The following is a 10,915-nucleotide window of genomic DNA, read 5'->3' as shown; positions in this document are numbered from 1 at the left end:
ACAGATAATGTCAACCAAATGGCAGCCAATTTAACCACTCAAGTACGTTCGATTGCAGAAGTAACCAAGGCCGTTGCACGAGGTGATTTATCCAAGAAGATTGATGTCGAGACACGTGGTGAAATCCTTGAGCTCAAGATCACAGTAAATAGTATGGTAGACCAGCTTCGTGTGTTTGCGTCTGAAGTCACGCGTGTAGCTCGTGAAGTAGGAACCGAGGGTAAATTGGGCGGCCAGGCGACGATAATTGGTGTAGACGGGACATGGAAAGACTTGACAGACAATGTCAATTTGATGGCCAGCAACTTGACTGACCAGTTGAGATCTATTGCAGCTGTCTGTAAGGCAGTAGCACAGGGTGACCTTTCAAAGAAGATTGAGGTTGAGGTACATGGTGAAATTGCCGAATTGAAGACGACGATCAATACAATGGTGGACCAACTCAGCTCGTTTGCTTCTGAGGTGAAGCGTGTCTGCATGGAAGTTGGTACAGAAGGTAAACTTGGTGTACAAGCTCAAGTAGAGGATATCCAAGGCCTCTGGCGCGATATTACAAGTAATGTAAATATCATGGCCTCTAATCTAACGACACAAGTTCGTGCATTTGCTCAAATTTCTGCTGCCGCTACCGAAAATGACTTTTCAAGATTGATCACTGTTGAAGCTTCAGGTGAAATGGACTCGCTCAAGACAAAGATCAATCAAATGGTCAATTCACTAAGAGATGCTATCCAGAAGAACAGACTCGCACGCGAGGCCGCTGAACTGGCAAACCGATCCAAGAGCGAGTTCTTGGCTAATATGAGTCATGAAATCAGGACACCCATGAACGGTATCATTGGTATGACCTCACTTACGCTCGAAACAGAACTGACCCGTCAGCAACGAGAAAACTTAATGATTGTGTCCAGTCTTGCAAATAGTTTGCTAAGCATTATTGATGACATTCTGGATATTTCCAAGATTGAAGCAGGTCGTATGACTGTCGAATCCATTCCGTTCTCTCTTCGAGCTGCTATTTTCAGCGTACTCAAGACACTTGCTGTCAAGGCAAATCAGAAGAAGTTGGATCTAATCTATAACGTAGACTGTGCTATTCCTGATCAGCTGATTGGTGATCCTCTTCGACTAAGGCAGGTCATCACCAACTTGATTGGCAACGCAATCAAGTTTACAAACAAGGGCGAGGTCTCATTGGAAGCGCGTATTGTGGAACTGAACGGCGATGATATCGTACTGGAGCTTTGTGTAAAGGACACGGGTATTGGCATTCAAGAGGATAAGCTCAATGTAATCTTTGACACTTTCTGCCAGGCTGACGGTAGTACAACGTAAGTAGTGAGTCAAAAAAATATAAATGACGCCCAATAACCTGCTTTATAGTCGAGAGTATGGTGGCACTGGTCTTGGTCTGTCCATATCTAAAAGTCTTGTTCAATTGATGGGTGGCGAACTTTGGGTAAAATCAATCTACAGCAAGGGATCACAGTTTTACTTTACACTCAAGTTCAAGCGGTATGCGATGGAAGAGGAAGACGCACTTGAAAAGATCAAACGATTCAAGGGGCGAAATGTACTTTTCCTTGACAGCTTGGGTGATAGTAAGGACGTTGCCGATAAGATCGAGCAACTTGGACTTGTTCCCTATCGAATTACAGATATATCTGAAGCAGCCAAGATTGTGAGCAAGAACAAGCAATCACCTATTTTTGATACTGTGATTGTAGACAACATGACATACGCGGAAAAGATTCGAGAGGCTGTTCACTTGAGATACACACCCATCATATTGATCGCACCTGAAATACTTCGCTTGAATATGAAGCTGTGTATTGATCTTGGTATTACTGGTTACATTAATTCATCCATCACAATTTCCGATCTAGCCTATACATTACTACCCGCACTGGAAAGTCACGCGACTTTACCTAATGATTCGAATATGCCCATGTCTCTTGACATTTTGCTCGCAGAAGACAACATTGTCAATCAGAAACTCGCGGTACGAATCTTGGAAAAGTTTGGTCATAAAGTAGAAATTGTATCCAATGGTAAAATGGCAGTAGAAGCATTTGAAAATAGAAAGTACGATTTGATCTTGATGGATGTTCAGATGCCTATTATGGGAGGCTTTGAAGCAACACAAAAGATTCGTGAAATCGAACACTTATCAGGCGGTAATTCCCATATTCCTATTATTGCACTGACTGCCCATGCGATGATTGGTGATAGAGAAAAGTGCTTACAGTCTGGAATGGTAATTATTTCTCTCTCTGCTGTGATACGAATTCTAATTTTTCTTCTTTATCTTAGGATGAATATGTAACTAAGCCCCTCAGATTTCCCGAACTGATAGCTGCTATCAAGAAATTCGCTCCTCAATCAGCATATGTCATGACTTCAAAAAGTACTAAAAGAAAGACCTGATTTGTTTTCTGATCTGGCATCAAATTTTTCTTATTTGTAATAATAAACCCTCTTCATAAACTATTGCATGTGAAATACGCTCCTCGATACACCATGTGAATCAAGGGGGAAGGAAAGGAGGAGTACATTTCTTTTCTATCTCTCTTTTATTGATTTCCTTATTTGGAAAAATGGATGAGTTTTGTTTAATGTAAAAGAATAACTATTGAATTGAAACGGTGTACGCAAATATAATCTGTGTTGATTCAATAAAAAAAAGGAGTTTCTATGGTGACACTATGGAAATAGATTGAATTTCATGTGTCTTAAATAAAACATGTTTGGAATATTAACTTTCACGTGTCAAGCTTTTTTTTTTTTTTTGAATGTTAAAATAAGCACTTCTTTTATTTCTTTTCTTTTTCTTTTTTTTTGTTGTGAATGTGTAAATAAACAAAAGAATGGTAGATCCTTACTATGATACATTTTTACGACTTAGTTGGAGACCAATGAAATATTCATTTGACTCATGCTCAACAGACGAAGGATACCATACAGACGAAAGACCATATACAGACAAAGAAGCTCATTCGAATGAACCTGAAATTCCAATTCTAAAAAGCAACCATACACTGTAAAGATACACACATATACACACACACAACGCACCTACTATGAATAAATAAAGACTAACTTATTAATAGAAAAATATCTTATTCCAAATTGACGTATACCCTTACACTATCGATCATTATTCTATCTATTTATACAATTCTTCGCCAACCATTCCCATGGAGACAGACATTCCCACCTATCTTTATTCTCTTTCATTTGATATTCCATTTGACACATCTAACAGCACATCTATTCAATTGGTTAAATATCGAAAAACACTGCGTTGTCTATGGCACATGGTTATACTGCACTGGTTGGTTATTAGGCAAATTCCTATTCTCTGAAAGGCTCGCTGCAAGTGATTTCTCCAATCCAACAGGCTTATTGTTTTGGCTACTGATGTTAGAAAGAAGAAACGCCTGGGGAATCATCGTTTGGGAATTTGTGAGTCGACTGGATCAAAACCTGTATTCCACACATCGTCTAGATACACACAGGCCACTCCGCCTTTGGGAATTGGGCAGTGTACGACTACTGGCCTTTCGTATCTGGTGTTTACTCGGTACAGGCTCCTTTTGGGGGCTAGTCTATATTGGATTAGCCTATATGGATGGATTCCCATTCAAGTACTTGCTTCAATTCCATCATGTTTTAAAGTTACTGTGGATCAGTACCATTGGTGGTCTTATCATGATCATCTTTTGGAGTTTCTGGACATTCCAGTATAAAGGTGTCCTTTGGCAAAAAGAATTAAGAAAGGGTATCATCGTGTGGTACAGTGAAGGTGTAGCCCACGCTGCTCAAGTCTTGTAAAATTTTTTTTTTGTTGTCCATTTGCTGTATATAGACTCCCCCTTTTTTTTCACTCTTTCTCTCCTGAAAATCGATTGTACAATAATAAAAAAAAAAAGACATGTACACAAAATGTCTTTCTCTCCCCTTTCTCTCCTGATATCGTTATCAATAAATATTCTAATATACCGTGTTTCACAATAACATTCTGTTCTACTAGTAAATATTCTACAACATGGTTGGCGTGAGAAGTGCTCATGATCTCTCTAAAAACAAAATAGATTGGGTAAAGGTGTCAACTTTATGTCTACACTCCGAAAATAGGTAGGATCACGGACCACACTTTTTTTTCGCTTTTACTTGGAATGGTCAAACCTTGTTTATTTAATTATAGGTGTGATCGTCTCACAGTAAGCTCGGACGGGGGTATCGTCATAAACATATTATAAAACGCTATTATGAAATGATTATCAGATGATTGACTACGCTCTTGTTTTTTGTCTATTGATGATTAGATTGCTGTTGATGTCTAGATAAAGTGGATTTTCGTGTAAAGAATTTCCCACATTCACATCCATAGGGTCGTTTTCCCGTATGTGTCCTTCTGTGGCGAGCAAGAGAGGAAGACTATCTAACGGATTAGAACAAAAGAGGGATATTATCCATTTCAACCCACATCGCTAAATGCCTTCTTGCACGATGACACCTCACACCTATGCGGTCTTTCTCCTGTATGTGTTCTCGAGTGTACAGTCAAGGCAGATCGTTGAATAAATTGCTTACTACAGCCTGGCCAGTGACATCGAAACGGTCGCTCGCCCGTATGAATTCTAAGATGACGAGATAAATCCGATCGTCTGGAAAACTGTTTACAACAACCATGAAATATGCAGGGATATGCCTTCTCTTTATGTTCTCTTGAGGGTTGTGGATGATTCAACAAGTTTATAATGTTCATATCAATAATGAAAAAAAAAGAAAAGAAAGATATGATGTTTCTTGAAACTATCAATGCATTTTACACACTAATAAACCTGAAACTGTTTCCCGTGTTACCAATAGGTTGCCCTTGACGACAAATAAAACATATCATCATACATTTAACGTTTCAGTTAATACAAAGATAAAAATGATCTCTGTGGAATTTATTTTTGTAATTCTTGTATACTATACAATCTAGTAAGACTGGGTCCAGCGAACTGATTCAGCTGTTTAGTAAAGTTATGCATTTGTGCATTCAAGATCATTGAATCCAAACGGCTTGGTTCAGGTGGAAGCTTAAATAATGTATTGACCTCATCTTCAGGTAAAGGTTGTTGACCCTTTTCTATACGCTCAGCATTTTCCTGTTTCTGTATACAAAGTTAATTCACATCTTTTCTTGTTCTTTTTCTTTCTCCCTTACTCTCTTTGTCAACCATGCTTGCATCTTGCCTTGTTCACGGGCAACTGCCTTCTTCCAGTATTGATGGTTATACTGTTCTTGTTGTTGAAGTTCTGCACAATCCAACAAGTATTGGAGATTCTTTTGCATGAAGGGATCCAGTTCTAAATCAAGAACGTCGAAATTGGGTGCCAAGGGTCGTGCTTCTTCCAATTCAGTTTGAGTCTTTTTGCTGGAGGTAAAGGTTGACAGATATCCAAGACGATCCGCATTTAACTTGGGCATTTCGATGTTGTGAAGCATTAAAGTAACATAGTGAGAGTTACGAATTTGGACAGGCAATTCTTCAAAAATAGTTGAAAAGGATAGTTTTGCTTGAGCAAGGCTATATTAACTAGGTTTAGAATGATACTTTTTCTGTTTTTTCTTTTCTTTACCTTTCTGTTGTGAACTTTTTGGCTTCATATGCTTTCATAAAGGCATCTGTTAATCTAAAGGCTCTGATACTCAAATTGCCTTGAGCTGCACTCTTTGAGACGTCATGAATAAGCACAACTGACTGAGCACTGAGCGAGTTTTGATAGTTGTATTGGGTCTCGATTAAACTAAGGTCAACAAAACTTCCCAAATGAGCAGAACGGTACCAGCCTACGGTATTATTGTCAACGTTAACAGCACGAAGACAGCGCATCATGTCAAGTTGATATTGTGCTGTAAAAAAAAAGATATTAGTCTCAATATGATTTAATAAGTTTTTTTTCTGATCTACCACTTGTATCTTCATCACCGTCAGAAGGGAAAGGGAAGCAGTTGGTCACTTCCAAAACACCCTTGTCATCTAAACCAAGAAGTTGACCAGTGACATCATTAGGATAAGATTCTCGGCAGTGCTTAATGATCTTTAAAACAACCTAATATTTCCATGTCAGATTCCTTTCCTTTTGTTCTGTTCTTTTTATGTGCTTTTAATTACCAAGCCGTCCAATTGAATGGTCTGAAGTGGTTCGGTCTCAAGGCTGGCCATGTTTTTTATAAATATAAAAAAAAGGTTTTCAAAGGGTCGTGTATGTATGTTCTCTTACAAAAATAAAATCCAGCTCGACCAAAGCCACAGAGTGTTTTGGGCCAATGAAAATCATTTGAATATTGATATGAGCCTTGTCTATGTTTTGCATCTTGTTCTTTATATAAAGAAGGGGAGGAAGGAAACGATGTTTAGTACCCTAAAGACGAATAAATACATCGAAGAACTGAGGATCTTTTACTTTTTTTTTTCTGTTCTCTTTATTTTCTTGTGAGGGGAAGCGATTATAAACCAAAAAAGGAAATACACTGTTGAGTTTTCATTTTTTATGCCTTCTTTTAAAAACAAACAAAAGAAGATTCATAAAAAGAGCAAAAGATTAGGATCTTTGCGAAGGAAAGGAATCAGAGAGTATACTGGAGACTATGTTCATAGTGACAGTGATCAAGAACAACCACTTGAGCAACAGAATACAAACGAAGAAGGTGAGTAACCCTTTGTTTAAGACACACATATATATATGTATATATTGACTTTATGATTTAGTCTTTATTGTTTCTGACGAACCCAAATTATGTTCTTCAGCTACTGTGACAAGAGAGCAGCTAATGACTGCCACATATAGCCAATGTGTTACTGCTAATCCAACTCTAGATCTTGGGGATACCGAATCGCTTGGATTCTTTATTGATTCAAATATTACTAGTTCAAGCACAGACATTAAGCCTATTTACTACGATGACACACCAGCAGTTAAGTCTACTGGCAACAAACCCACAAACAAGGCTTCAAAGAAAGATAAAAAACGCAAAATTATCAAGGATGAATCTATATATTTGGGTTCAAGTGATGATGACGATGATCATATATCGATCAGCAGTAGTGAGGATATTGAAATACTCAGTGCTCTATCTCACTGGGCCGAGGTAGACATGCGACAGAAAGAAAGAAGTGAGGATGAGATAGAGGATATTGATATGCTAAAAGCAGTTCTATTTGAGGATGTCTGTACAAATCAAGTCGAAAGTGATGATGAAGATATAGATTTAGACGAGGACGATGTGTTTGATTTAGATCAGGTTCCAGATGCTCTAAGAGCAAGTTATATGAAGATGATACATCAAGAACGTAATGAAATCAAAAAGGAATACGAGAGAGCTAAAAGACAACAGCAATCAAGAAAACCAAAAATGAAAAGACAGAGTTTTATGGATCAGTATGTTATTGTATATACATAAGCAAACATGTGTGATATTTACATAGTTTATATATAGCGTGTTGAAAGAATTGATTCAAAGGAGTGACATTGCAAGGTAAATGATAGACTGTTCAAGTATGTATCGTATTAATATTGCATTAGCCTCCACTTATACCATACGACACCTTATGGACGTACAAGTGTCATTCCAAAGATTGCAAAAATATTTCGGTTAGAGACTGAATCTGAAGGAACTACAGTTTTACTCAGAAAAACAGCCAATTCACTCACCTCACTCAAGGAATACACTGGTAATAAGAAGAATAAAAAGCCAGTCGTGTTAAAATCCAAGGTACAGAAGAGATCAACCAAGAATGATTTGATGCATGGTAAAATGGTTGCATCAGATGCACAGCCTATTTCATCCAACAATATTGGTCATCGTATGTTATCTGCCATGGGATGGAAAGAAGGCGATTCGATTGGTGGAGGTATTAAAGAACCCATCAAGGCGGTGGTCAGGGCCAAACGCCGTGGTTTGGGTGCTTAAATACGCGTGTAACATATGACGTATTTGTAATTTGTAATACACGCGGTTTCAAGTAGAGAAAGACTCTACTTTGTACTGTAAATAATAAAATCATTATTCTGTTTAATAAATCCGCCTTGTATTCCTTTATATATCTAGCTTCTCCTAAGATTTTTCTGATTTCTACCCTTTTTACAGAAAAAAACAAAGTGAGTGTAGTCTAAACAAGCGTGTAACCTCGCGCACGACTTGATGATCAAGTCATAAATATACACTTTTTATCTTCTATAAAATAAAAAAATGAAGAATACCTCTAAACCGGATGAAGTTACTTTCTGTTGTTAGATTAAGTGTATGTGGTTAAAAACAACCAATAAAACACAAAGTTTATTGTAATATATTAAAAATAAAATCCGGACAGGTGCCTTACTCTCTCATTTTTCTTAGATCAATATGCAACGTCTTTGTTTCATTTTACAGATACTTTTCACAAGCTGTACATCTGTCCCAGAATGTTAATGAATGCTCAATCCAAGCTTGACAATTTTCTTTGCTGATATGTTTTGATGCTTTGGTGATGTGCTCGCTGAGTTTTGTATTTTTTTTTCTAACTGATGCTGGATCCTTGTTTACTACACTTTTTAGCTTGGACCAAAACTCCTCTATAAGATTTAAAAAAGGAGAATAGGATGGTAAATAGATTATTTCGTATCCACGTTGTCGAATTCAATCTTTAACATACAGAGTTTTGTGAATAGTAGCATTATCAAGAACTAAATACTTGTATTTCAAACCAGCAATGTCAATTGCGGTGAGTACTTGCTCTATAAATTCTAGAAAGTCATTACCATTGATGCCTTTTCTTTTTACAGATCATTTTTCTGATCTTTGGCATTTTGCTCCAGCCGTGGGTAGTTGTTGTTCAAGGATGATCTCTTTTCTTAAAAGCCAATAACACCATCTTTGGTGATGGCGCCTAAAATAGTAATATTCGGACCTTTAGGTTCGACTTCGCTCACCATATAAACGATGCATGTTTTGATTAAACCCCTTCGTCAATAAATACACATTGCCTCCCATAAAATCAATCCCTTCCATCTTCCAAGAAATCACTTCATCTTGTCGCTTAGTAATGGTGTCTGGGGTATTTCGTTGGTGTAATTGTGAGTGAATACGCTTATAAGTAAGATGGCATTTTTTCTTCATATAGGTTGCGATCGTTCGAGATGTAACCTGGAGCTCGGGAAAGTTTTGACAAAGTCTGTCAGTTATATTTTGAATTGTTAAGATTGGCATACTTTTCACCAATAAAAACAGTACACACAAAAAACGTTTCAAATACATTGTATAGTTGTTAAACAAATAGTTTATTTATTTATATTGATAAACGACTGGAAAGAAAGTGTCAAAATCTAAGAAATGATATTAAGGGTGGGAGTGGAGTAGCAAGGGCCCAAAGTAGACATTTTCGAGTAGTCTTCTTCCTTTGTCAACTTTAATATGATTGGGTTGATGATGTTGCTCAAGCGATTAGGCTTCACAGAACTGTATCTATACTTGGTTTTTTCAGTGTTGTGCTCTTCTTTAAGAGCCATAATGTTTTTCATGGACTCGTTCAATTCACGCTATTTTGGCAATATTGTTAGTGTTGTTGTATGCGTAAGCACAAGAGATCGTTACCTTAACCTCTCAGCAAAACTGAACTAAATCAGGCGAAAAATCTCCTTTGTCTTGAAAGTCTGGCTTGACTTGAATATTTGCCTCTCTCCAGAGGTCGAATACACCTCCATTCTGGTAGTATACACTCCAGAAGTGCAATTCGGTTTCTATGTTTGTTTGAAAATAAAAAAAATTAGATATATATTGTACTATTTTCATGCATCAAAACTTTACCAGCTGCATGAAGGAAGAATACCTTCACCTTGGCAAATGCTTTCAGTGTGGCGTAAGGGTAATCATCAACTATGCATTTGAGCATAGCTAATGCTCCATATACGCCTTTATGATGATCAAGTTTCCCTTTATTTTTATCCTTATTTGAGAAGCTTCCAGACGTCTCTAATAGTAGGAGTTCTAACTTGTTTAAACCAAAAAAGTTTTACCAATCCGTCAGATTTATACTGGTTTTTATCATCTACATAAAGGCTAACGACCTTAAGTTGTCGACTCATGCTTTCTAAATATGGCTGGCCTTGTATGAAATCCGGATTACAGACATCAATGGTGATACTTTTAGCAATGACATTAAGGTAGGGCTAAATAAAAAGCTGGTTAAATGTATCCTCACTAGAATTGTAATCAATATGGCTGGAATATGATTTATGACTATAAAAGCACGAGTTAAATTACTAGACGTTTACGCGATATTCATAAATTTTATTCAGCTTACGCTTCCTTCAAGATATGTTCCAAGAATTCCAAATTAGTAGTGTCATCATGATCTTCTTCATCTTTTGATAATAATAAGGAAAGGGGTCTAATCTTTTTCTTTGCCTCTTTCAAGTCGTTCTAGACGTAAAACGTTAATAAATAAAAATAATTTGTATCGATTTGTTATGTGGAATAAAAACTTACAGAATCTATAAATGCGTCGATATATTGATGGAAGCTTTGAGGCATTGAATTTATGATTGCATTACGAGCTTCCATATATTGACTATATAAATTGCGGTCAAGGTGAGGTTTGGGAGAAACTCCTTTGCCGGACCTAATAATATTATTGGCTTCAGGACTAAAATAGAGAGACAACATTTGACAGTTTAGACATATCTTATTTTGTGTCCGTTATATATGACTTACCTGTACGGATGAAAAGCTTCAGCATGGCTTTATATAAAGTAATTGAAGTCTAGCCAGATACTTGGTTCCTAAAAAAAGTTTTTGATTGGTTGAATAGTTGATTTGAAATGGACTATGATTAAACAATAACTTCCAAATATATCTTTTTATTTTGTAAAATAAGAAGTA

General features: G+C 36.9%; 6 protein-coding genes across 6 annotated transcripts in view; 3 read left to right on the top strand and 3 right to left on the bottom strand.

Annotated features, from left to right (window-relative positions):
• RHIMIDRAFT_285405 (putative nik-1 protein (Os-1p protein)) overlaps positions 1-2,427 on the top strand; it is a gene marked incomplete at both ends in the record, with an annotated part of 6,198 nt that extends 3,771 nt beyond the window's left edge. Inside the window, 3 exons of the mRNA XM_023613277.1 lie at positions 70-1,331; positions 1,384-2,257; positions 2,314-2,427. Coding sequence (XP_023464712.1) covers positions 70-1,331; positions 1,384-2,257; positions 2,314-2,427 — 2,250 coding nt within the window. The remainder of the gene's footprint in view (positions 1-69; positions 1,332-1,383; positions 2,258-2,313) is intronic.
• A 440-nt stretch (positions 2,428-2,867) lies between these two features.
• On the top strand, positions 2,868-3,834 carry RHIMIDRAFT_239157 (uncharacterized protein; the record flags this gene model as incomplete). The annotated part of the gene is made up of 2 exons (XM_023609116.1): positions 2,868-3,040; positions 3,111-3,834. The coding sequence occupies 2 exons, from the start codon at positions 2,868-2,870 to the stop codon at positions 3,832-3,834; spliced, it is 897 nt and encodes a 298-aa protein (XP_023464711.1).
• Positions 3,835-4,374: 540 nt separating this feature from the next.
• Positions 4,375-4,711, bottom strand: RHIMIDRAFT_195215 (uncharacterized protein; the record flags this gene model as incomplete). The annotated part of the gene is made up of 2 exons (XM_023606025.1): positions 4,375-4,440; positions 4,490-4,711. Coding segments are annotated over 2 exons (288 nt in total), but the record flags the coding sequence as incomplete, so codon positions are not given.
• Positions 4,712-4,958: 247 nt separating this feature from the next.
• Positions 4,959-6,221, bottom strand: RHIMIDRAFT_244862 (uncharacterized protein; the record flags this gene model as incomplete). The annotated part of the gene is made up of 5 exons (XM_023610116.1): positions 4,959-5,165; positions 5,219-5,582; positions 5,635-5,908; positions 5,967-6,108; positions 6,171-6,221. 5 exons carry the CDS (start codon positions 6,219-6,221, stop codon positions 4,959-4,961), a joined length of 1,038 nt encoding a protein of 345 aa, XP_023464709.1.
• Positions 6,222-7,534: 1,313 nt separating this feature from the next.
• RHIMIDRAFT_258680 (uncharacterized protein) lies at positions 7,535-8,100 on the top strand. Its single transcript, XM_023611351.1, has one exon. The coding sequence runs from the start codon at positions 7,814-7,816 to the stop codon at positions 7,967-7,969; it is 156 nt and encodes a 51-aa protein (XP_023464708.1). The 5' UTR covers positions 7,535-7,813; the 3' UTR covers positions 7,970-8,100.
• Positions 8,101-9,981: 1,881 nt separating this feature from the next.
• Positions 9,982-10,655, bottom strand: RHIMIDRAFT_314428 (uncharacterized protein; the record flags this gene model as incomplete). The annotated part of the gene is made up of 4 exons (XM_023614935.1): positions 10,523-10,655; positions 10,338-10,456; positions 10,236-10,296; positions 9,982-10,203 (listed from the first exon to the last, which is right to left on the bottom strand). The coding sequence occupies exons 1-4, from the start codon at positions 10,595-10,597 to the stop codon at positions 9,982-9,984; spliced, it is 477 nt and encodes a 158-aa protein (XP_023464707.1). The 5' UTR covers positions 10,598-10,655.
• Between the last annotated feature and the right edge of the window lie 260 nt (positions 10,656-10,915).

This window comes from Rhizopus microsporus (assembly GCF_002708625.1).
Source record: "Rhizopus microsporus ATCC 52813 unplaced genomic scaffold scaffold_12, whole genome shotgun sequence".
Taxonomy (NCBI): domain Eukaryota; kingdom Fungi; phylum Mucoromycota; class Mucoromycetes; order Mucorales; family Rhizopodaceae; genus Rhizopus; species Rhizopus microsporus.
This window is presented reverse-complemented; position numbering and strand designations above follow the sequence as displayed.

Coding starts and splice junctions, on each gene's coding strand:
- RHIMIDRAFT_258680 (XM_023611351.1), top strand. CDS start 7,814: ATGGTTGCATCAGATGCACAGCCTATTTCATCCAACAATATTGGTCAT.